The sequence below is a fragment of the Rutilus rutilus genome (genome assembly GCF_951802725.1).
Source record: "Rutilus rutilus genome assembly, chromosome: 16".
NCBI lineage: Eukaryota > Metazoa > Chordata > Actinopteri > Cypriniformes > Leuciscidae > Rutilus > Rutilus rutilus.
In genome coordinates this window covers 6,393,674-6,419,685 of record NC_140224.1, presented here as the reverse complement: position 1 = coordinate 6,419,685, position 26,012 = coordinate 6,393,674, and the positions used below count along the sequence as shown (strand labels likewise).

Here is a 26,012-nt window from a genome sequence, read left to right as displayed (position 1 = left end):
AATTATTTATGGGCGGTAAATGTTCAGGATTCAAAATAAAGCAATGCAACACTGTGTATTACATGGTCAAAAAGTTGTGGCAAAGAACACATGGCAAAATCAGAGTAATACTCAGCCCGGTCTGTAAATCATCTGGTACAGTAGTAAAACACAGTAAAGTAAACATATAAGGATAAAGCAAAGATACTTGGACATGACCTACCTTCCATGACATAGACCAGGGAGCCCACATCGCCTTCTTTGATGATACAACTTTCTTTATCATACTCCACAGGGTACATGCAGTCCACAATCTCCTGAATCTGAGACAGCTCCAGGTTCTTCATGAAGTCATTTTCAAGAATGGCCTCTTTGATTAGTTCTTTAGACCTGTGGATAACAAGGATGAAATAGCTTACTTTATAAAATCAAAAACAGATAAAGTAAAACAATTATTTACATTTACAACTGGAAACAGTCACAAATCTCACACTATCGCACCAGTGTTTAGCTCACTGATTCTTGAGATATGAGACAATCAAGTCCCACAATCTTACTGCAATGATTATTAGAATAATAACTTATTTATTTCTCTTTTTTTTTAATTATCACTAACTCAGCTAAATATCCAAAGATAACAAGTCTATTCAATAATCAAATTGTAGGTTGATTCCACCAAATAAAAAATAAAAATACAACTCTTTTATAAAGTTTCCTAGATGTATCCTTACTTTTTGTTGATACTCAACTAACAAGTAAGAATGTTTGCTACCATTCCCATTAAGTTATGAAAATGTTATTTCTGAATGTTCTCTGAAAGTTGGTTACGTGAACATTCCATTTTATAATTTTGCAAACATTATGGGAAATGCTACTTTTGAATTTTCTCTGGACATTCTGAAATAAGTAGTAACACTAAAACAACCATTAAATGAACATCCAACTTTTCAGAAAAACTAATTCCATGAACAACGTATAAATATTGTTTATGTGCTAACATTATTAAAGACTAGGGCTGTGTTTCTCAAAAGCATCGTGATCAAAGTTGATCGCATAGAGACCATTGGTGGCAATGGTTCTACGATCTACTTACGATGCTTTTGGGAAATGCACCCAGATAACTTTGAAAGAACATTTATTTAATGTTGCTGGAAGAATGTTTGTTCATAACTTTGACAGAACCTTGCAGAATGGTAGTCAAAGTTCTGAGGACTGTTATGGTTTGCAGGGAAGTGGAGAGTTAAGGGTCTATTCGTTGCAAGATAATCCAAATAAGAAACCATATTTCCAAACAGGAAGACGAAAATACTCCAACGGGGAAACGTAACAGCTTTACAACTGGATGCAAAGACAACAACCGACAAACAAAAAAACAAAACAGTGGTATATACACACAGTCTAACAAGGGTTAACAAGGCACAGGTGTGGTTAATCAGTTGTCATGATAATCAATAACGGTAACTATGGTAACAATGGTAAACAGGAACATACCACAGGAAGAGAACACAAAGGAGACAATGAAAACATAAACAACACTTCAAAATAAGAGTTCATATAACAAAGCCAAGAAACACAAAACCAAGTAACATGTAACAAGAATGTTCCCTGTTAGCTGGGTACTTATTAAAGCATTTAAAAAGCATTAAAACTAGGCAATTTCTAAGTCAATGTTCTTCCTGAATATCTTCTTTCTGTATTTATAAAATCAAAATGAGATAAAGTCATTTTTGAAATTGCTTGAGCAAAATCAATCTGAAATATTGGGTTCCTCTAAGAGAACTGAGTCACATGCAAATCTATAATTTTTTCTTGAGATCCCAGACACCTCCATTCAACACCACAGGATGTGAGATTATTCACAGAAAAGTGTAAACTTCTGAAATAATCAGAGAGAATCCCCTATAGCTGGGTTTTGAATGCAATCAATACCTCATCATGTCAATGGATGAATTCCTTCGTATGGAGTGCATCTTGGCTTTGCATGATGAGTCATTTTCATTGACAACACAGTTCATTTGACAATGCTTGTCAGATGGCCTTGCTTGTGCTACTGCATTCCGAGTTCTTTTTCACAAATCTATTTTTTTAATAATGGAATGGGTATATGTGATTATTTAACTATTGCACAAGCAGGTCTGCTAGTGGAAATGTTGCTTTGCTTTTCTCCTTTGATTAGAAATGGCAGCGTGGCAGAGATGATGACAAGAAATGGACCATATGTGCAAGAGTGCACAAGTACTGGAGTCCAAGGAGGACATGGAGCGGACAGATGACTGCTCAGATACACTGCGTTACTACCACTCACGTACTCCTGCTGGGTACTAATGTCCCATGGGCGGATGATAAGACCTCAATATCTGTGGATCTGCCTGGACTAATGACATTAACAATCAGCGCAGTTTCTGATTTGTCATCCATGTGGGCACTAGCGCTACAAACAATGGCGTTTTGTATATGAAACAGACCTCCCACCAAACATAAATCACTGATTCTTGAGATATGAGACTAAACATGTCCAGTGATTTTACCCACCATTAGTTTGGGAAACAACCACAATTCTCCAATGAAATGAATCAAAGATGCTTACTAGAATATTAAATTATTTTACTCTGTAAGCAATTTGTAGGGTTGATAGCAAACAGTCATCACTCAATGGCTGGATGTCTAAGTGGTGTCTGGACAATAATATAGATAATATAGATGTCATAGACAATTGGACATGTTTTTGGTCCAGACCTGGCCTGTTGAAAGGTTAGGAAGCAGACAGACAGGCTAAACCGACTGTCTTCTAGCCGCTTCACATCACAGACGTCCGATAAATATCAGCACATAGAGATTCTTTAACCTAGAAACCTTAATATTGAGACTGTGTCTGTTCCCCAAACTAGTAAAAACCAAAAAAATCCCCAAACCATTTAAGGGTAACAATTTACTTGATGTTCAAAAAATTACAAAAAGATATAATAAACAAATATTAGATCCCTTTCTACAAAAGCACTTTCACAGATCATAACCTAGATGTGCTGTGTTTGACAGAAACCAGGCTAAAACCAGACAATTATTTTAAGTTAAATGAGTCTATACCCCCCAAGATTGCCGTTATTAATCATTGTCATTAGGATATGTCCCAAAAACGTTCAAGCTGGCTGTTATTAAACCTCTCATTAAAAAACAACTTGATCCTAGAGAATTACTTCATTACGGATCGATCTTGAATCTCCCTTATCAGTCAAAAATACTAGAAAAGCTATAAAAAAGAAATGGTATCTGCAAGGATTTCCAGTCAGGATTTGGATCGTATCATAATACTGAGAATGCTCTCATTAGAGTTATGATTTGCTCTTTTCATCCAGTCGTGGTTGTCTTTCTATATTAGTGTTACTGGACCCAAGAGCTGCATTTAATACTATTGACCACAACAGCTCTAGATTTCTCCGCGGCCTGATGAAATATACCAGTTCACAAAACTAACAGAATACATAGTTGAAATAATGACTAATTTCCTACTACTTGATTCTGAAAAAGGATCAAAAACCCACGCACGTAATAACCTACAATACTTTATAACACTTAATGGCTTCTCTGCTCTGTCTTCAATGTCAGTTAGGAACCTGGGTGTGTTATTTGATAGCAGTCTTTCATTTGACCATATTAGCCTGGTTCATACATTTTAAAATCTTGCAAATCACTTCTAACTCTCTAAATGGTTTAGCTCCTCGGTACTTGATCGAGCTCTTAACGCATTATAGTCCTTCACGTCTATATATATATATATATATATTTATCTCAAAATAATTCTGGCCAGTTTTTAATATCTAGAATATAAAAATTGGCACTCATTTTAAATCTAGCTAACAAAAAGACTAAAGTGAAGTCAGTTCAGAGTTGATTCAGTTATGTTGTAAAGATCATCAATTATTAAATTAGTTCAATTCAGATATAAAGCAGCTCTGCAGAAAATGTCATCGTCCAGCTCAGTTCAGTTCTCATCAAATAGTGTCAGTGCAATCAGATCAATAATATTGTTGAATATTAAGTGTCCCCAACTAAGCAAGCCAGAGCCGACAGTGGCAAGGAGCCCAAACTCTATCAGGTGACAGAATGGAGAAAAAAAAACCTTAGGTGAAACCAGGCTCAGTCGGGGGACCAGTCCTCCACTGGCCAAACGAAGCAACATGGCGTGGTTTAATTCCAGGCTCCATCACAAGTCAGAAGTCACATTGTGGATTGGTGTCCACAATATATTAATAAAATATTTTAGCCAGTTCCTTCTGCTGTTAGCTAGCATCACCAGAAAAACAAAATATTTGAAATATTTGAAAATATGTTTTTCCTCAACACCAATAATTTAAATAATTAATTAAAGTGAATGGAAAATGTCAAAATATAACATTTTTTTGCAGATTGTTTTGTTTTTGATGGTGTTGGCAATGGCATTGAGTTGGAAAGTTTTGTGAGAAATGTTAAAAACATAATTCCAAATAATGCCTTGATACATTTTGGTTACACTTTATTTCAATAGTACACTTTAGACATCTCACTAACTATTGAGTGACTTTGCAACTGCATATCAACTGACTCTCATTAATTTGCAACTACATGTGAACTCTCTCTCTCAGAGTATTACTGTTAGGTTAGGGTTAGGGTTAGTAGAATAAGTTGACGCACTTGCAAAGTTACTTATAGTCAGTAGAATGTCTTTTGAGGGACCATCAAAATAAAGTGTTAGCAGATATTAAGCAGACAGTCTAATACTCTAATGACTGCTAGCTGACATGTAGTTGCAAAGTTACTTAGTTAGTAGAATACTATTGAAATAAAGTGTTACCGAAATAATTATTTCTCTTTTTTCCACTTTTTTGTCCCAGTACTCAGGAATCAGTGAACTACTGATCTGAAAAACGACCAAATCCACCTCATGTGAATCGTGTTTGTCTGTTAGCCATACAGTTCAAACCAGCTGATAAGACGTTTGAGTGATCACTGCTAATAACTGTTCAAATCAAACTCATAACGACAGCAGCGGATATGCACGATCATTTGTATGCATATGAATTCCAAAGGGAACATGAGACTGAAAATAATGGAACACTTACAGGATTATAAACTAATTTCATGTGTTGTTTTCTTATCCCCCTGATCGTTCAATTGTCTAGAGAAATATGGCCTCAATTGTTCCTTCTGTCTGACGCTGAATAGGGGATTAACGACAAATCATTCCACGTTTCATACTTGATGAGGACATAACAGTGAGACAATCTATTATTCACACACAGACATGGGCAGCCATTGACCAACAATAATGAGAGGTGTAATAAAAAGACGAGGGGACGGAAACAGAAGCCAGATGAGGACTGATCACTTAAAATGGTGCAGGTGCACTCTAAGAAAAGTATGTAAATATAAGGAACAATGTACTGTGTGAATATATTGTATTGTGTATATAGTATTGTTAGGTGTTTTACCTGTATTTTCAATTACGCATTGCATTGTGTCTGTAAAATTAACAGATAATGTCCTGGCAGAAAATGATCAGTACTACTTTTGTTTGGATTTTTTTTTTTTCTTACAGTGTGATGCTGTGCCATTAGCTCACATTCCCAAATCAAACATGATATTAAATGGCATTAACAAAAGTATTTCAATGATTGCTAAAGCGTATCATGGTTTCTACTAAAATTGTTTAACATTGGTAATAATAAGAAATGTTAAACCACATTACAATTTTATGATTTCTTAAGGATCATGTGACATTGAAGTAATGATGCTGAAAATTCAGCTTTGCCATTATTTATTCATTAGTTATAGCTAAATGTTTTATATTTATTATATTTAATATATTTAAAAAGTCATGGTGATAATTCATTTTTCAGAGATGATGCAATACAATTTTGACTTTTGAATCAGTTCACTGTAAAAAAAAATTACATCCCCAAGTCAAAAATTTCAAGTGACCGATAACATCTAAATTTTTCAATTAGTCTGACGTATTATTTCTCATTGAGCCAATGTTAACAGACTATTGCAACAAGAATTTAACTTGGGCCAATTGAAAAATTAGATGTTATCGGTCAGAAATTTTTTACAGTGTTCCCTAAAATTGACAGTTAAAGGATTAGTTCACCCCCAAAATGAAAATTTCCTAATAATTTACTCACCCCAATGCCATCCAAGATATCCATGTCTTTCTTTCCTCAGTGGGAGAGAAATTATGTTTTTTGAGGAAAATATTTCTGGATTTTTCTTCTAACAATGGACTTCATTGGTTACCATCGTTTTTAAGACCAAATCAATGCAGTTTCAAAAGTCTTTGAAGTGTTTAAACGGGCTGTACGCGATCACAGCTGAAGAAGAGGTTGTTATCTAGCGAAACGATAGGTCATTTTCAAAGGAAAATTATCATTTATAGACTTTTTACCTTCAATAGTTCGGATCGAGCTGATCAACAAACGGACAGGGAACTACGTCATCACGTTGAAAGGTCACGCCGGCGCCGGCAATACTATTTGAACTACTATTCATATTCATCAGAATGTTATTCATATACTATTCATATTCATATTCACTGAATACTATTACTATATATATAATAGCAAACAATACTATTTGAACTATCCTCCTACGTACGGTCGCATTGTAAACAGTGAGGCGGTACTTCTGCCGGCGCCGGCGTGACCTTTCAACGTGATGACGTAGTTCCCTGTCCGTTTGTTGATCAGCTCGATCCGAACTATTGAAGGTAAAAAGTCTATATAATTTTTTTTTTAAATGACCTATCATTTCGCTAGATAACAACCTCTTCTTTAGCTGTGATCGCGTACAGCCCGTTTAAACCCTTCAAAGACTTTTGAAACTGCATTGATTTGGACTTAAAAACGATGGTAACCAATGAAGTCCATTGTTAGAAGAAAAATCCAGAAATGTTTTCCTCAAAAAACATAATTTCTCTCCCACTGAGGAAAGAAAGACATGGATATCTTGGATGGCATTGGGGTGAGTAAATTATTAGGAAATTTTCATTTTGGGGTGAACTAATCCTTTAATTACAAATTATTTACAAAATGAATGTAAATCATTAATGCAAACTTCAAATATGAGACAATTTCAAATTCATTATTCAGCTCAATTCAGTTCAGTTCAATACAGTGTGTGCAGAATTATTAGGCACGTTGATTTTCTGATCATATTTTATTTCCAGGAACATTTTGCCAATTCCAAACCATATTAATCTTAATAACTACTATTAATTTTGTATTTAATCATGTATAAGTGATATATAATTGTTCATGAAGGCTGGAAATGAAAAATGTCTTATTTTCAGGTGTGCAGAATTATTAGGCAAGTTTTCTTTTACAGATAAAATAAGCCAAAAATGAGATTTAACAAAGACTGAAAAGTCAAAAATTATTAAATCCCCATGAGAAGAATGCAAAACTAATGCAATACTAGAGATTACAGTTAAGGCATGACCATTGGACAGTGAAATGCTCATTGGGTCAGCAGGGTCAGACAAAAACAGGTGGAGAAGAAAAAACACATGTTAACTGCAAAAGAATGAAGAATTAAGGTGAAGAATTAAGTGTGAAACCATCGGGAACCCTTTAGTCTCCAGCGCCACCATTTTCCAGAACTGCAACCTACCTGGAGTCTCCAGAAGAGCAAGGTGTCAGGGTCTCAGAGACTTGGGTTAGGCAAAGAATCCTAAAAAATGACCCCCTCTTAATAAGAGTCACAAGCTGAAGTGTTGTGAAATACATGAAGACTGTTTTTTTATAGGCTTTATAGACAGACAGATTGAGAGTGACTCTTGAAGGACCAGCAACACATCCTCTTCTACCACTGTTTGAAGAATTCATCTTCCAGAATACATTTTAATACGTTTTGGGAGTTCATTTTTAGTCCATCTCTGCAAAACGGACTTCAGGGTAGGAGATGGACTAAAAATAAACTCACAAAACGTATTAAAACGTATTCTGGAAGATGAATTCTTCAAACAGTGGTAGAAGAGGATCTGGTGCTGGTCCTTCAAGAGTCACTCTCAATCTGTCTGTCTATAAAGCCTATAAAAAAACAGTCTTCATGTATTTCACAACACTTCAGCTTGTGACTCTTATTAAGAGGGGGTCATTTTTTAGGATTCTTTGCCTAACCCAAGTCTCTGAGACCCTGACACCTTGCTCTTCTGGAGACTCCAGGTAGGTTGCAGTTCTGGAAAATGGTGGTGCTGGAGACTAAAGGGTTCCCGATGGTTTCACACTTAATTCTTCACCTTAATTCTTCATTCTTTTGCAGTTAACATGTGTTTTTTCTTCTCCATCTGTTTTTGTCTGACCCTGCTGACCCAATGAGCATTTCACTGTCCAATGGTCATGCTTTAACTGCAATCTCTAGTATTGCATTAGTATTGCATTCTTCTCATGGGGATTTAATATTTTTGACTTTTCAGTCTTTGTTAAATCTCTTTTTTGGCTTATTTTATCTGTAAAAGAAAACTTGCCTAATAATTCTGCACACCTGAAAATAAGAAATTTTTCATTTCCAGCCTTCATGAACAATTATATATCACTTATACATGATTAAATACAACATTAATAGTAGTTATTAAGATTAATATGGTTTGGAATTGGCAAAATGTTCCTGGAAATAAAATATGATCAGAAAATCAGCGTGCCTAATAATTCTGCACACACTGTAAATGTATAACGTTCACTGCTGTTCACTGCTTTGGTGAAACAAGTTCAGTTCAACTATTTAAGCAGCTTTACTGAAGGCAATAGTGTCATAATTCAGCTGAAGTTAGTTCAGTGCTGATTTAATAACATTGACGATGTTGTCAAATTTATAAGCCCTATTCGCACTGGATTAGTATTACCTGGTGACCTCTAGTAATATGTAATAATTGCAGAGGTTGTCTTTGATCTTAATCCCGTGCGAATCGGCCATGTCTATAATTTGTAATGTAAAAATTCCCCTACCTACCATATTTTGCCGAACACTGAGGTCCTGTGATAATATTAGTCCCGTGCAAATCGGCATCTCTGTGAATAATTTTTTCAAGGTTTTTGTTTCCTGTGCGGCTTTTTATCCATCTTTCGCGAAGAATGGAGGCTGTGTTGGAGTGTTTTGATAGTATTTTGGGTGCTGGGTCATATCGCTATACCTACACCATACAACTATACAATCTATACAACCGTCAGAAGAGTGAAAACAAAAAGAATGATTAAATGGAGATGGATGACATGTATAGCAGCATGTGGTAAAGAACATTCTTCTGTTTATGATATATCTTACAGCTAAACTAGACCTATAACGACAAGACATTTCCAAGCAATAGCCTATTGAAATCATATCCATGAGAAGACAGTAAATTCGAGCAAAATCACAGGCTTCGCTTATCCCGTGCGAATGCACCACATGAAATTCAGATGTGGGTGGGTCATTTCTAAATCACACGAGGTCCCTAAATAATACTAATCCACTGAGAAACAAATTAGATTCAGCTATAAAGCTGCTCTACCTAGGATAACAGTGTCATTATTCAGCTCAGTTTTTTTTTCTCAGTCCAGTCAAATTGACATTACTGAATATATTATGTAATCAACCAGTTCTAGAAAGCAGGACTTGCTTTTATTTGGGAATTGATTGCATTGTAAAAAGCAAACAGGGTCAAGTTTTATTTCATGTTGACAAAGTTTCCACTCAAAGTTTCCACTAGTTTCCTAGTCCAAGTGTCCCATGTGATACCATAATCAGACCGTTGGTATCATGACTTATTTTGAATGGCAAATCACTAAACCATCCAATCATGAATCCAATCCAATCATCAAGTATTCCGCTAGCAGATCATGATCAGAGCCCAAGTCACATTCACATGTCACACTGACATGAATGAAGGCCGTCCATAATGTATCTTATGTTGTAACAGTCATCTCATGCAAGAGTGCAATTCCTTCACGTTTGCCTAATTTTAGCTCCTCAACTCCCAAAGGCCCATTTATCAGAAACAGTCCATGTGGACTTAAACCTACACGCTGTCCCAGAGGAAATTAACAGTGCTGACTGAAATCAAAACGATGCTTTTGAACATAAAAAATCAGAGACTAAAAACAAGAACCTGGTGGAATATAGGCAAATCATTATCCCGTGATCAATGTCAACCCCTGTTTCCTCATGTTCATTAACACAAACTAAAAAGCCATCACAGCCAACTTTCTCTTTCAACTTTCTGCTGGACAGGTTTTCAAAGTCTTCAGAGACGGGCAACACTACCGCTCCAAAGGGGTTACCATAGCAAAAAGCACAGAAAATACCACCTCGCAATTTTAGTCTTTGATATTTGAGGCATCATTATGGTGTCATGGCAGGCCACTCGGTGGAATGCCAGAGTGATTTTTAGGCCAGATGGAGCATGGCTTTGTTAAGCCACGCTGAATAACTTCAGATAGGCTGGCAGATAGTGTAGATTGGCACACTTGCAGTATGTGTGCTGCCATCTCCTACCTAACAGTCCTTCCCTCTCAGCATGCTTTTTACAGCTCTTAACCCACTCTCCACTCTTTTGTTTAACAAAGATTCATGTCTGCCCAGACACGGAGAACAACACTTGAGTGATTTCCTTAAAAGGAGAAAATATGCTCTTTTGGTGGGAAGCAAGATGGATACATTCCGCAAAACTGAACAGGGGCCCCAGAGTGGGAGAGGACAATGTGAAGACACTCATGGTTGTTCACCGTGCCTGTAACAAACATTAAAACAAATGTCAGGTGTCCCTGCATTTGATTTGAAAGGTCAGCGTTGTGCATCAGAGCAATAAAGGACAAAAGAAGAAAAATTTAAGCCTTTGTATGTTTGTGCTTTAAAATGTTCCGTGGGGAGAGTATCGTTTAATATTGAATATTCATTTAATTTAATATTCAACAATATTACTGATCTGCCTGCATCGACATCATTACATGAACTGAACTGAGCTGGACAATGGCATGCATCACTGTTTTCTCCAGAGCGGCTATATATTTATATGAACTAAATTAATAACTTTTTTTACAAGAAAAATTAACCATCACTGAACTTACTTAAGCTGGACTATGACACTATTTTCTTCTAGACACAAACGTTGTTGCATTATTTTACTGTTCTCTCTGTAAAGCTGCTTTTAAACAATCTGTAAACCAACCCCCAGTTTCAAAAACTACGAATTGTAAAAAAAAAAAAAAAAACTATCATACACTCTCAGAAAAAAAGGTACAAAAGCTCTCACTGGGACAGTACCCTTCAAAATTGTTATCTAATGGGGCTTTATGTAAGAACTTTCATGCATTAATCACTTTTTTTAAATGAGAACTTCCCTGTTTTCTTAAGTTGCCTATGAAAGCCTGTTTTGATTCCACTTTGAATGATTTTTATGTGAAGGACTTTTTTCCGGGGGAAATCAGAAGGATGTGTTGGTTACGCACGCTCTCGAGGACCTCTTCGGTTCAGTGACACATGAAATGAATGTTCAGGATGATGCCAAAAGAGCTACTGTGTCATGTAAAGAAAAGGTATTCATTTAAACTACAGTCTCACATAGCCAGATCTATAGTCTCAAATATACTTTATAACAAAACTATCATAACTGCAATTTTAATGGCCTCATCTGTCAACATTGCAAACAGTTGGTGCAAACAAATCCACATCGCTATGATCAGATGCTTTCACTACTGCTGTTTTCTCACCGCTCTAATTTTTTGGTGTTTATTTTGTTATTGAGAGGAAAGAGCACAGCACATATTTATATATCCATCTAAATGTCACTCTCAGCTGCATGGAAAGCGTTGGGATGTTCGTTAAAAGTATATCGTATTTCCAATTTTGTACATTTTTTTTTACTTTTAAACGAAGAACTAAAAAGAACTTCGCTGTGAGTATATCAGAGCATTGAATCATGTTCAGTCTCTTGTATGTTACGTGTGCAGTGCACGAGTGCGAGCATGAGCAATAAGTTGCTGGCTGCAGTTCACTTAACGGCCACTGGTGTCGCTACTAAGAAGGTTTAATGAATTCTACATACAGTTCCTTTAATTCAACTATCATGTCAAAAGTAATTACACATTTTACTTGCACCTTGAATAAATGTGAGAGTACACATCTTAATAATTATTTTAAAAATGAAATATTATATAATAAAAATTAAATCATATGTATACATATGTATATATATATATGAAGGGTTCAGATGCAAAAGCCTCTAAGGGCCATCTGAAATTTTCTTCTAGAATGATCATTTTTATGAAGCTCGTTTATTTAAGTTCAGTAATTTCACTTAAATGGCAATGAAAATTACCTATTAATTGCCATTTAAGTGAAATTACTGAACTTAAATAAACAAGCTTGATAAAAATTATCATTCTAGAAGAAAATTTCAGATGGCACTTAGAGGTTTTTGCATCTGAACTCTTCATATTATATACATATATATATACATAAAATATTAGGAGTTATTTATAAATATTTTTATAAATATCATTGCATTTTTGAATCACACCACATGACATTTTACATCAATTAAACTTGCCTTTTAAACTTTACTTTTTTCTGCAAATTTAAAAGGGTCTTGACATGAGAAATCAAATTTGCCATGATCTTTTGACATTTGTACCATTTTAAAATTCTGCAAGTTTCATAGCTTGAAACGTCCTCCTCATTATAAACAAAGCATTTATTTAATCAAGCTCCAAAAATGGCTTGTTTTGATATTGGTTGACCTATGATGTCACACGATAATACATTTGCATAAGACTGCTTCCAGAGTAAGACATCGACAAAAAGTTATACATCATCGCCCACTAGCATTCAGTCACTTACCGGCTGACATTTGCCTACAATGGATGCGACCGTCGCACCAAAAGAAAATAGAACCCATTATAATCACTGACGCTGTCTACACTGGATACAGTATACAGATGCACGTTCAGTTTCCGACATACTCAACCCACTTGAGTCTGTCGACAACAGGACAAATGAAAGAGTGAAAGAATGTTCGTTTTGACACGTCCAGTTTAAATGGCTTGTTTGTGTCTCTGTAAAGACTTCAGAAGGATCCCAGCGTCAGAAATAAGTGGATGGTTTATTTTAATGGCGTCCATGATCACATCGAAGGGTTATACGTTTGTTCGGAACATTTTGTTTTGTCAACAAGGAACAGTGTAATGGAAAGTTCCCAAAGAAACTTGTAGAAAGATGAAGCAGCCAGTTATATTGAATATGACAGCAGCAGCATCACAAACCGTAAGTAACGCTTTATCTGTAATTGATGGTTTGGATAATGTTTTCAAAACGCTTAATTGCAAGTGGGTGTTTATACTGTATCCGATGCAATGACGTTATCCAATCAACTTAAAGTCTTAAGGCGAGACATGGCAGGCAAAAACATTGTTTTTTTTTACTGGTCAATTTTGAGATTTTTGGATATTTGTCTTCAAAAACATGTCTTCTTTCAGACTTGTGGTGAAAAAAAGTCCGAAATACACATTTAGGTCTTTATTTTACTACACTTTGTCTGTTTGCGTCTGTAGATTTCTCATAAATTCAACAAAAGTCGGCGTTCTTAATTAACATGCTGCTCCGCGATCGCTGTCTGCTCCCTGTCAAAGCTCTCTCTCTCCTGTACAATGCTGTCTGATCCAAATATGGTCATTTCCTTTTTATCAGCAACCAATCGTGAAAGTAAAAGGGCTGAATGCGCAATCTCATTGGCTGATGATAAATCTTTAAAGCCTGTTTTCTCAAAATAACTTTTCTTTCATACTCCACTTCAGTAGCACCTATATACTCCAAACTTTCCAGTCTTTTACCTAGTTATATTATGAAGACATTTACAGAGGGATTTGTAAATATATTATTCCTAGCCTGATTTATATAACATTTTATTCCAAAAAACATGGCGAAAATAATTTTTTAAGGCTATTGACAGTATATTCTGATTTACAGGATAACAAAAGTAGATATCCATAAATCCCTCTGTAATTTTTTTCCCATCTAATATGTGAACACAATGAAAAAAATCATTTTAACCTGGCTTTATCCAATACTCAGATTTCGTTTTTTAAAATATATGCAAATTAGAGCATTTTTTATTAGATGTAGCCTAATTTGCATATTTAAACATTAAATTACAGAAAACTTTTAATAATTTTTTTCTCATCTTAATGTAGGTAATCAACTGGGAAGGTTTCATGGTGATATCTGATAGTTAAAAATTGTACCCTATTCACCTGTAGTGTCTAGCCTTAAAGGGATAGTTCACTTTGAAATTAATTTTTGATATGTTTTAGCTTACCTCAAGGGCATCCAAGATGTAGGTGTCTTTGTTTCCGCAGTAGTTTCAATTTTGATATTTTTAGGTCAAACCGTTCTTGTCTGTCAGTCATATAATGCAGGTCTATGGTCACTGTCTCAAAACACAAGCACAGAGTCCAAATTAAAACAATTCCCCATCGTCCAAATGAAACAATTCCCCATCATAAGTACACATTGATGGCCTAAGACACGAAACGAGCGGTTTGTGTGAGAAAACGAACAGTATTTATATCGTTGTTATCTCTTGAAAACAGCACACATCCAAATGATCTGACGGCGCGGGCGGGTATAGATATATACATAGATGTCGCCTTGGCTACTGCAGTTCATTGGAACGAAACCGTAGCCAAGGCGACATCTATGTTTATATCTATACCCGCCCGCGCCGTCAGATCATTTGGACGTGTGCTGTTTTCAAGAGATAACAACGATATAAATACTGTTCGTTTTCTCACACAAACCGCTCGTTTCGTGTCTTAGGCCATCAATGTGTACTTATGATGGGGAATTGTTTCATTTGGACGATGGGGAATTGTTTTAATTTGGACTCTGTGCTTGTGTTTTGAGACAGTGACCATAGACCTGCATTATATGACTGACAGACAAGAACGGTTTGACCTAAAAATATCAAAATTGAAACTACTGGGGAAACAAAGACACCTACATCTTGGATGCCCTTGAGGTAAGCTAAAACATATCAAAAATTAATTTCAAAGTGAACTATCCCTTTAATGGAGAGTCAAATGAGGGTAGAACAATTTTGCTTTCCCTCCTATATGTTTTTTTATTTGTTTATTTTTTTGTGTTAAAAAAACTTTAACAATATAAGTGAACCTCAAGGAACATATTCAAATATTTTTAAAAATTCATGTCATGGCCCCTTTAAACACCTTCAATTGGTAATTTCTATCATGCTCAATGCTGTGAAAAACATTGTAAATAGAAACATTTGATGTTACAGTAGTATATCTAGGTACAATGTGTCATACCCTCTGCACATCCAGCCTTCATATTAATAAAGTAATAAATGTGAAAGAAAAAATAAATCAGTATGGGAATGAATCATCAAATGGTTTCATGCACAGTAATTGTTTTAGTGAAATTAGTCTTGCATGTACCACCAGTGTTCATGAATACCAACACAAAGAATGTGATATCTTCACAAAGATGGTAGACATCTGGCTCTCGACCAAAATCCACTCAGCAACAAAAGTAAATATTCACCAGACATGAATACAAGGAGTATTGAAACGCTCACAATCTGTGAAAAAAGACAAGAGTGTAGGGGGGAGATAAGTTGCAGGAGAAATGATGGCATTGCTGGTGAATAAGGGAGGCTTTTGGATAATACTGCTATAGAGATGCAGCTGAGGAGAATATGAAAAGATTCTCATTGGTGAAAAGAATCTACTCTGCCTTCCAGTTGAGTGCATTTCATTGCAGTTCATATGTTTCACTGAACATGTGCGCCTGTGTGACTGATAGCATGATTTGACACATTCCGCTTCAATGGAAGCAATAAAATCTATGATCAATGTCACAAATATGCTTTTTGATGGAGAATCGTAAATATTTATTCTTCAATTTGTCATTTTCCATTTTTTTTCAAAATTCTAAAACTACCTGTTTATTTCCAGGTTTTGGTTTCCAGATGGTCTCATACTTTTCCCCTTATTGCATTTCTGCACATTATACGATTCTAAACTGAATTATGTACTATAAACCATGTCGTCTGCACAGCCAACTGAAGCTTATTTGCCAATTTGCACTTTACCATTATTTATTTATGCTATGCTATTACAACTCATGGTCTAGTTAGATGCTTGCAAGCACAATAAAGTTGAAACTAATCTAGTAAAATATTTATGTTGCAGAAAATAATATATTTTGAAATGCACAAGTTCTCTTCAGAAAACACTGTGCATGAATTTGCACTTTTGTCCCTTTTCAAAAGTTGATCAACAGAATCAACAGGTTGACCGGCTGTGTGTCTATCTTTATGATACATCACATTAGTAAAGCAATGAAGGTAAGGTCGGATATAGGTTTGATGGATGGTTATGATTATACTCGCACCACAAAACTCAAGCTGTCCCAGTGACTAAGATCACTTGCATGAAATGAGAACAGCTCAATTGCATATGCAAAATGGCATCAGTAATGCAAATCATCAGCACTTTATTCCGGTTAATTTGATGGACACCTTCAAAACAACATTGATGAGATATAAGTGGCACCTACTGTGGGCTCTTTGGGTAGAAAGGCAGGGTGACATGACTGAGTTCGTGAATATCAAAGGCTGTAGGTTCGGCTGAGATTGCCTGTCTCTTGGTCCTCTGGTGCTCTTGAAGGACACTCTGCTTGTGGACTTGTTGCGTTGCCGGTCTTATAACTGATCGGTATTTGTCTAACTCATTCTGAAGCTTCTGGATGAGTTCATCTTTCTGATCCAGCTCTAACTCCAGTTCATCAATAAGCGCGTCTCTCTGTCTCAATTCCTCAATCTTCTCCTGTAACGCATACTGGAGATCTCGTAAAGTGCCCATTTCTCCCCACAGTTAACGATCCGCAGCCGCTACCAACTTGGCGAACGGTCAGTTTTCGGTCATGAAATTAAAACAAACCGCTTTTGCTCGTATGTTCCGAGACAATGTCGCCGCGCCAATCCACCGGCGTGCTTTCAGATTACTTATACCGGAGGAATGAGCGGGGAAACACCCACGGCGTCTGCAGACATCACATTCGGGTGACGAAGTTTCACAGGGCATTCATTTTTTTTTCATATATTTTTTTGGTCCAAATACGTCAGTCGCAGCTGTGGAGCGCGTCGAGCGCGAGTGGAACGCCATGAACGCGCGGTGAGAGCAACATGCTCGCGGCTCCCAGACGAGCCAATGGGGAAAGACTCAAGCGCGCACCTGCAACAACCGCTGAGAGCTCTCGTGTGCGCTACCTCTCACGAGCACATTTCAACAATAGTTTCAATAACAGTTCCTTTACCTTAAACAAAGCGAAACTTTCCCCAATTGAATTATTTATATTGTTTAGCTATTTAAACTCCTAAAATGTGCAAATCAGACATCAAATTAAATACACACACTGCCACAGAAAACGTGCAACCTAAGCTGTTTTCTCATCGATATCTCAGTGGTTCGTAGTTTGCAAGCCTTTTTGTGAAAGGCTCATTTAATCAAATATTTCATAAAACGCTTTAAAACACTAAACGTGCTTTTTATATTTTTTAAGATACACTGTAAAAGTTTTTCATCATCTACTTTTGAGTTTCAACTTGTCATCTGTTATTAAATTCCTGCAATGTCAAAAGAATAGTCACTGTCAATGAATAAGAGAAGCAAAGTGAAAATTACTGTAAACATCTATTATGAAACACAAAATATTGTATATGACCAAAATGTCACTTGAAGTTTGGTGAATGTGATTTCACCACAACATGTTCCAGGATCAACACCTTTGTTGATTCTGCTGGAACAACATTCCAATCAACCAATCAGATTTGAGGGAAAAGTTTACAGTTTATGTCAAGTTTAGCTTTACAATCAGATTAGGTGCTTCTACATTGACTGATTTTAGGGATATCTTATGGGTTGGATGTGTGTTTGTATATGCATGTGCGCGCATGTGTGTGTGTGTGTGTGTGTGTGTGTGTGTGTGTGTGTGTGTGTGTGTGTGTGTGTGTGTGTGTGTGTGTGTGTGTGTGTGTGTGTGTGTGTTTTCACTTTTAACACTGCTAAAAATATTCTTCTAAGTTAATATATTAACATCACTGCTGTATCTCATTGATGTGCATTTTCTGCAGCCTCTCACTGTCCAGTGATGATTAAATACAACACTAATGATGCCCATTATTGTTTAACCTACTGCAGCTTTACCTCTATACTTCATCAGCACTGCAAAAAATGCTTTTCTTACTTAGTATTTTTGTTTTGTTTCCAGTCCAAATATCTAAAAATTCTTAAATCAAGAAGCATTTACTAGAGAAGTAAAATGACATAAGAAATTCTATTTTGTTTTAAGATAAAAAGAAAGTAATTTTTGCTTAAAACAAGCAAAATTATCTGCCAATGGGGTAAGAAAAAAAAATCTGAATTCGAATGGAAAACAAGAAAAAAAATCTTAATTCAAATGGAAAACAAGATTATTTTTCTTACCCCATTGGCAGATAATTTTGCTTGTTTTAAGCAAAAATTACTTAAATTACTTTCTTTGTATCTTAAAACAAAATAGAATTTCTTATGTCATTTTACTTCTCTAGTAAACACTTCTTGATGTAAGAATTTCTAGATATTTGGACTGGAAACAAAACAAAAATACTAATTAAGAAAGCATTTTTTGCAGTGAGCACAGAACATGATGCTCTGGTGTTCTAACGCATGATTCTTTTTCACAGCCCCTGCATCATCTGGATCCTTCCCATCAATAGATGACCAGCTGGGGCTTCATTTCACCTCATTAACTGCCCCACCGTCTGGTTGGGGGGGGAGCTAACAATGTAACTAAGAATGAAATTGCTACACTTGTCTGCCCTCTTGCTGTGTATTACACTATCAGAAAGCCTGTTAGACAGAAACCTGTGGAATCCTGGAACATTATAATTACAAAACAGGGTTATTATCATTAATCATTACTTGAAACAGAATTTTATTTCAGCTAGTTGCAAAGGCAACAATTATCATTTTCGTTTACTTTAAGTTGAAGTACTAAAATAACTAAAACTAAAATAATAATTAATAAAATAAAAAAATACTACTAAAAATGACACAAAAAAAACACAACAAAATTACAAAAAATGTAACTAAATTTTAAATTTTAAATTTTAAATTTTAAATCTAATTAAAACTTCTTTTTTTTAAGTCAACACCATGCTCTCGTCTTGTATTGTCTCGTTTTGTGTGAATCTTTTTAATTACATCAAGAATTCATTTTGTAATTCACACTGGTGTTTCCCTCCATGTGTTAGATAAAATAACAAAAGATTTTGAATGTTGAGTGTGAATCACAACTGAACTATTGGTGTAATTAAAACAAAATTTGATCAAATAAATGAATAACAAACAAAAAAAACAACAGCTTCAAAAAGAACTAAAGGATATATAAAAGGATATACATTGAAACTTTTAGCTTAATAATTATTAGTGTATTAATACACACACACACACACACACACACACACAATACGGCAAGAACAAACAATCTTTAAAAATAGGATCAAAAGCGTCCTCTAGTGGAGAAAGTCTACAACACCCAGACAGAGATGAATAAAGATTTAACACGAATTGCTGCAAATAGCTACAATAACATCAGTAGTTAAAAGGAATTGCTTTATATATAAATATGTATTATAATAATATGAAGGTTAAGCTGTAGAAGACATATTTGCAAACTGTTATATTTGTCTTTTTCACTGCACACTGTAGTTTGCACAGTAAGCAACATTTCTTGTTTCATATACCATTCTGTTAGTTTGATAGAAAGGATGTTAATAAAGTTGTTAATAAATGTCCTGAATCTTGAAACCCACAATGTAGCACACACACCTCACTAGGGACATTATTCAGTATCTAGTCCATGCCTTCCTTTTAACTGATTTCCATGAGCACTGTCCTAAATGAATGTGAATCCCATTTATCATGCATAGCAGAAAAGACCAATTAAGCACTATTGATGATGAGGCTCTGTCGTTCTCGCAAACCATTTACACGAACTGCAGATCAAAGTGTCTGTGCCAATGTGGACGTGAGAGACGTGATGCTAATGTGGAAGGCCTGAGCCCGTATCTGCAGGACGAGCACAGGAAAGATAACACACTTTCCATTCTCAAGTGCTTTTCAAGCAGCTTGTTGATTATATAAGGAGTTCTACATTAGAACACACAGGATCAGAGACGAGGGTGGGCAGTATTTGTCAAAGAGATCGCTTTATAATCAGTCGCAAGAACCTGATATGTACATATATACGACGCTATATTAAAATAAAAACAAGTTAAATGGTTTAAAATGACAATAATATTGTGGAATATTACTACTATTTAAAATAACTGTTTTCTATTTTAATTTATTTTAAAGTATAATTTAAAAATATATATGAAATATAATGAATATGCTGATAACTAATTTTTCTGCTTAATATTTTTTCTGGAAACTCTCCCATTCAAAAGTTTGGGGTAAGTATATGATTGAAAAGAATATAATAATAAAAATATTACTTTTATTCAGCAAGGACACATTAAACTAAACAAAAGTAAAATTAAAAACATTGATAATGTTAAAAAAGATTTATATTTCAAATGAATGCTTTTGTTTTGAACTTTTTATTCATTAAAGAATCATGAAAATATTCTACAAATGTTATATGCTGAAATATATTAAAATAGAAAACTTCTATTATATACTGTATATATAAACAATATGAGTTTATAGATCACCTGAGCTTATGGCATTTCAAAAATAAAAATAAATCAATAATATATATATATATATATATATATATATATATATAAATCAATAATATATTATTGATTTATTTTTATTTTTGAAATGCCATAAGCTCAGGTGATCTTTAAACTCAAACCAACAGGAAAAATTGTCAATTTAATTGAGATTTAATGTAACTAACATACCTTATATTTTATATGCCTTGGTTGCATATATATATATATATATATTAGATGAGCTTTATTTAAAACTCATTACACCAGTTTGTTGTATTATATGTAATGAATACTCCAGTGATATCAGTGGATTAGAAAAAGCTTTTTATCCGTCAACCGTCATGATGGCCGCCATGTTGAGATCACATACTACTCACTCAATAACTCTCTGTCACTTTTAATTGCTGAATAAATTATTTACACAGTCATAAATATACATGTAATTGGAGCATTATAATGGCATCATGAATTAATACAATTTTCTTTTCCATCCACACTTCATGATAGGTGTCAGTAACACTGCAAGCCCACTGTAAAACAATACAGAGGCTGCGTCTGAAATCACATACTCTCTTATTTTGAATGAGTACGTACTTTGCAAACACTTAAACAACTATATTCTATATATTATGAGTGTGTGGTATGAATGTAATCCGGTCAGACTACATTCACCATGCTGTCAACATCATGTGACCTACCAGCGTCAGTTGCGTTGCTTCACTGCTATTCACAAATCCTCTCCCGTGGCCTCATGGGATAGTAAAGTGTCCATGATATGCACACTTCAGAATCTCGTCGAAAGTAGTAGGCCATCCGGGTACTTTTTGCCTACTCTTTTATGAGTACTGTGCATTCGGACATAGGTTACTTATTTTGTCACATACTGTTTTACTATATAGTAGGGAAGTATGCGATTTCGGACACAGCCTGAGTGCAGCTTTCAGTGCCTGTCACAGATTCCTCACTGTTTTAATATCAACCCTTCAAGGGGTGATGACATTTTACTGACATCTAGTGGCTACTAACAGGAAGTTAATTTACTTTTGAGTCATTTTAAAGGGCAGCCAATAGTTAAAAGAAGTGCCAAGACTGCTTAATATCCCAAAGTGTACTTACTTCTGTGTATTACTGTCAAATGCAACATAAAAATGTAGCATAAATCTCAATCATATTCAGAAAGCCACAGCTCCCACCGCCCCCCGCAGAAGTTAATAAAGATATTCATTTACTGAAATGGCGTTTACTCATTCCCACAAAATGTGGCACATTCCACGAGTTTCCAGGAAAAGTTGAAAGTTATAATATGTGAATCCTAAATATAGCAGTGAATATCTATGACATTAAATATTTAACAACCAGCATTAAATATTCAACAAGGTTAGGGTTGTACAGAAGGCCTATTAGACATTGAGCAAGAGTGTCAAAGAGTGCTTTTATGCCTAAAAGCATTAGACCAGATGTGAACTTTTATGTCAATGCATTATATTAGGCATTACAACCAATAGTATATATTTTAATGTCAGCTAATTATGATGCATATAGCTTGATGCCATGCAAAAATCACTTTAATAAACATGTAACCTGCATCTCATTTGATCCATTGCATTGTTAGAGGCAAAACTGCTGAAAGTTAAAACAGAAGCATTTAAACCCTAACCCACAACTCACACCTTTTTTCGGAAAGCATGTGCTCCACTCATTTAATTCCCAGAAAGAACAAGTTGCATTTTAAAAAGTACTGAAACTTGGAAGAAATATATAGCAGGTCATTGACAATACACTGAAGTGCTCATGACTCATCATTACTTGCTTCTAAGATTCTAAGAACTGAATTGTCCAATGAAATACCATAGTGATGCCCATCTGCTATACAATCAAGTACAAAAAAAAGTGCAATCAATCAAATTTAGCAACCACCACTACTCTGCACCTGTCCACAATATACTGCACTGTAACACGTCTAACAATCAATTCATTATTATACAACAGATCATGGATTGACTAGTTTGACTCGACTGTTCACATTCAGAGCGTGGAAACTTTTGTTTGTTTGATATTTATAATCAAATCAAAAGCTTAAAGTACTTTTTCTCAGTTCCAGATTTAATATTCTTACCAGGTTTAGGCCAGTATAGTATAGTATAGTATAGTATTGTATTGTATTGTATTGTATTGTATTGTATAGTCATTAGTATAGTATAGTATAGTATAGTATAGTATAGTATAGTATAGTATAGTATAGTATAGTATAGTAGCCTAGTCATTAGTATAGTATAGTACAGTATCTATACTGTACTATACTATACTGTACTATACTAATGACTAGGCTACTATACTATACTATACTATACTATACTAATGACTAGGCTACTATACTATAGTATAGTAGCCTAGTCATTAGTATAGTATAGTATAGTATAGTAGCCTAGTCATTAGTATAGTACAGTATAGTATAGTATAGTATAGTATAGTATATAGTAGCCTAGTCATTAGTATAGTATAGTATAGTATAGTATAGTATAGTAGCCTAGTCATTAGTATAGTACAGTATAGTATAGTATAGTAGCCTAGTCATTAGTATAGTATAGTATAGTATAGTAGCCTAGTCATTAGTATAGTACAGTATAGTATAGTATATAGTAGCCTAGTCATTAGTATAGTATAGTATAGTATAGTATAGTAGCCTAGTCATTAGTATAGTATAGTATAGTATAGTATAGTAGCCTAGTCATTAGTATAGTATAGTATAGTATAGTAGCCTAGTCATTAGTATAGTACAGTATAGTATAGTATAGTATAGTATATAGTAGCCTAGTCATTAGTATAGTATAGTATAGTATAGTAGCCTAGTCATTAGTATAGTACAATATAGTATAGTATAGTAGCCTAGTCATTAATATAGTATAGTATAGTATAGTAGCCTAGTCATTAGTATAGTATAGTATAGTACAGTATAGTTTAGTAGGCTATAATAGTACAGTATAGTATAGTATAGTAGGCTATAGTACAGTACAGTATAGTATAGTATAGTATAGTATGGTAGCCTATAGTAGCCTATAGTATAGTATAGTATTGTATTGTATAGTCATTAGTATAGTATAGTATAGTATAGTATAGTATAGTATAGTATAGTATAGTATAGTAGCCTAGTCATTAGTATAGTATAGTATAGTATAGTAGGCTATAGTATAGTATAGTATAGTAGCCTATAGTAGCCTATAGTATAGTATAGTATAGTATAGTATAGTATAGTATAGTATAGTATAGTATAGTAGTCTTACAAAGTGACTAAATCTTGCCTATAGTTTCTAGTCACGTGTAAAATTGTATTCAGTATCAGCTGACAGGGAACATTCTCAGAACTTCCTTAACGTTCTGGCAATGTTCTCTCAAAGTTATAGGAACGTTAGCAAACGTTCTTAAACATATTTTTGTTAGCTGGGATAGTGTAGTGTCATATAGCCACGTGTGAAAATCTAATCTTGATCTAAGTGGAGCAGTATTAGTAGGCTACTATAGTCACTCACACCGCGGGGTAACAGAGACGGAGACCATCCACAGTGATGACACCGAGGCAAAAAGCACACGTCTAATAGATAGTAGGCTAAATGAAGGGTTCTTACCTGTCCGACTTGGGGTGTTTGCGTAAAGCTTCGCTTGTCAAGTCCTGGAAAGACTTGAATGTCTGCGGTTCCGCGGAGATGCCCTGCGCGCGCCTGGTTCTTCTGGGTCCAATAGCGCTCGGCAGAACTGACTGACATTTGTGCAGCTTTCTCTTCAGTTCATTCACCTCCTGCTCCTTTGCCGACAGCAGCCTCTCCATTTCCTTTATCCTCTCCTCTTTTATGAGCAGCATCTTGGCAAATTCTTCGTCTAATTCACTCATGTTTGAAGTTTGAACAGAAGAAGACTGCCGCGGAATGATGTCTTAACTCTGTCAGTCAAGATTCACTTTACCACAGAGCAGCTGTGCTCCGAGCACACCCTTCCTGCAGACTGGGACGATTGTTTCATTGAGAAACCAATTAGATGTTCCTCTCCCTCCTTCCCCAGAGAGACCTGATCATGATCACTCCGCTCCAGTCAAACGCTTTCTAAACACACGATCTCGAGCCTCAAATAGAATCAATGATCATATATGATTGGTGACGTGCCTTATTGCCTTATAAGTCCACGCAGCACTCAGACACAGTAATGTACAGATAGACAAAGCCTTCTTGGAAAAACATACTTTTTTTTGTTATAGGCTAAAATAATAGCTAAATACATAAATAAACAAAAATATATTATTTATCTTTCAGTAACAATCAAAAACCACACAAACTACAAAATTTCTTTATTTTATTTTAATTACAATTATTTATTTAATATTATATTTATGATATACTAAATAAACTATTTATATTTCAGTAGCAAATATTATAGGCTAATACATTCCAAATTTTGTGATTGTTTTTTGTTACTGAAATATGAATTTATTTTAAATAAATAAATAGTATTGAAATGATTTGTTTGTGTGTGTTTTATAACTGATATATAAATCATATTTTATTTTATGTGTTTATGTATTGTTTGTTTGTTTGTTTGTTCCTATTGAGGGATGGTTAGTTTTAGCATCTGCGTTCTAGTCATTTATTAAGTACACTGAAAAAAAAAGTTGCTGCCTTAAACATCCAAGTTGATTGTACTTAAAAATGTAAGTCATTTCAACTTAAATTACATTAAACTGACTTTAAAAAATGTGTTGAATCTTGTAACTTATAAAAGGGTTGCATGTTTATCGACATTTTGATGAGTTAAGGCTTCTTCTGGCATATGTGGTAAATGAAGTACAGGGTGATAAAATGCTGCTTTAATTTTATTATTATTATTATTATTATTATTATTATTTCACTTTATATGGTGCATGGTCTATAATACAATCAAACTTTTAGCATTCCGCGAAAGCTGTTATTTCCAGCCTCTGAACAGAAACACCTCAAATATCATATTATGCATATGTTGGTCTTCTTGGCTCAGTCATCCAAGAAAAGCTAAAGTTAATCTTTACAAACCCACTGATCTGGAATATGGAAAAGAAGATTTCACTGTTCAACCTTACGGATGGTAAAAACTAATACACAACAACTATGGGTACTAGTTTTCAATTTTTTCTTTTTTAATTTGTTGTCAGCAAAGTTTCAGCAAAAACAATATAGTCATTTTTGTTTGTTTGGTTATTTTCCTTCTCCGTCTGACTGATCAGGTC

General features: G+C 34.8%; 1 protein-coding gene across 2 annotated transcripts in view; it reads right to left on the bottom strand.

The window, feature by feature from the left end:
- The window catches only part of prkg1 (protein kinase cGMP-dependent 1), a gene marked incomplete at its 5' end in the record, with an annotated part of 174,781 nt that extends 150,131 nt beyond the window's left edge, over positions 1-24,650 (bottom strand). The window contains 2 exons of one of the 2 annotated variants that reach the window (XM_084433534.1): positions 203-369; positions 24,388-24,650. In XM_084433534.1, the coding sequence (XP_084289660.1) occupies positions 203-369; positions 24,388-24,650 (430 nt within the window). Of the gene's footprint in view, positions 1-202; positions 370-16,557; positions 17,152-24,387 lie in introns of those variants that run through there. The other variant, XM_084433532.1, reaches the window with a different exon arrangement.
- Between the last annotated feature and the right edge of the window lie 1,362 nt (positions 24,651-26,012).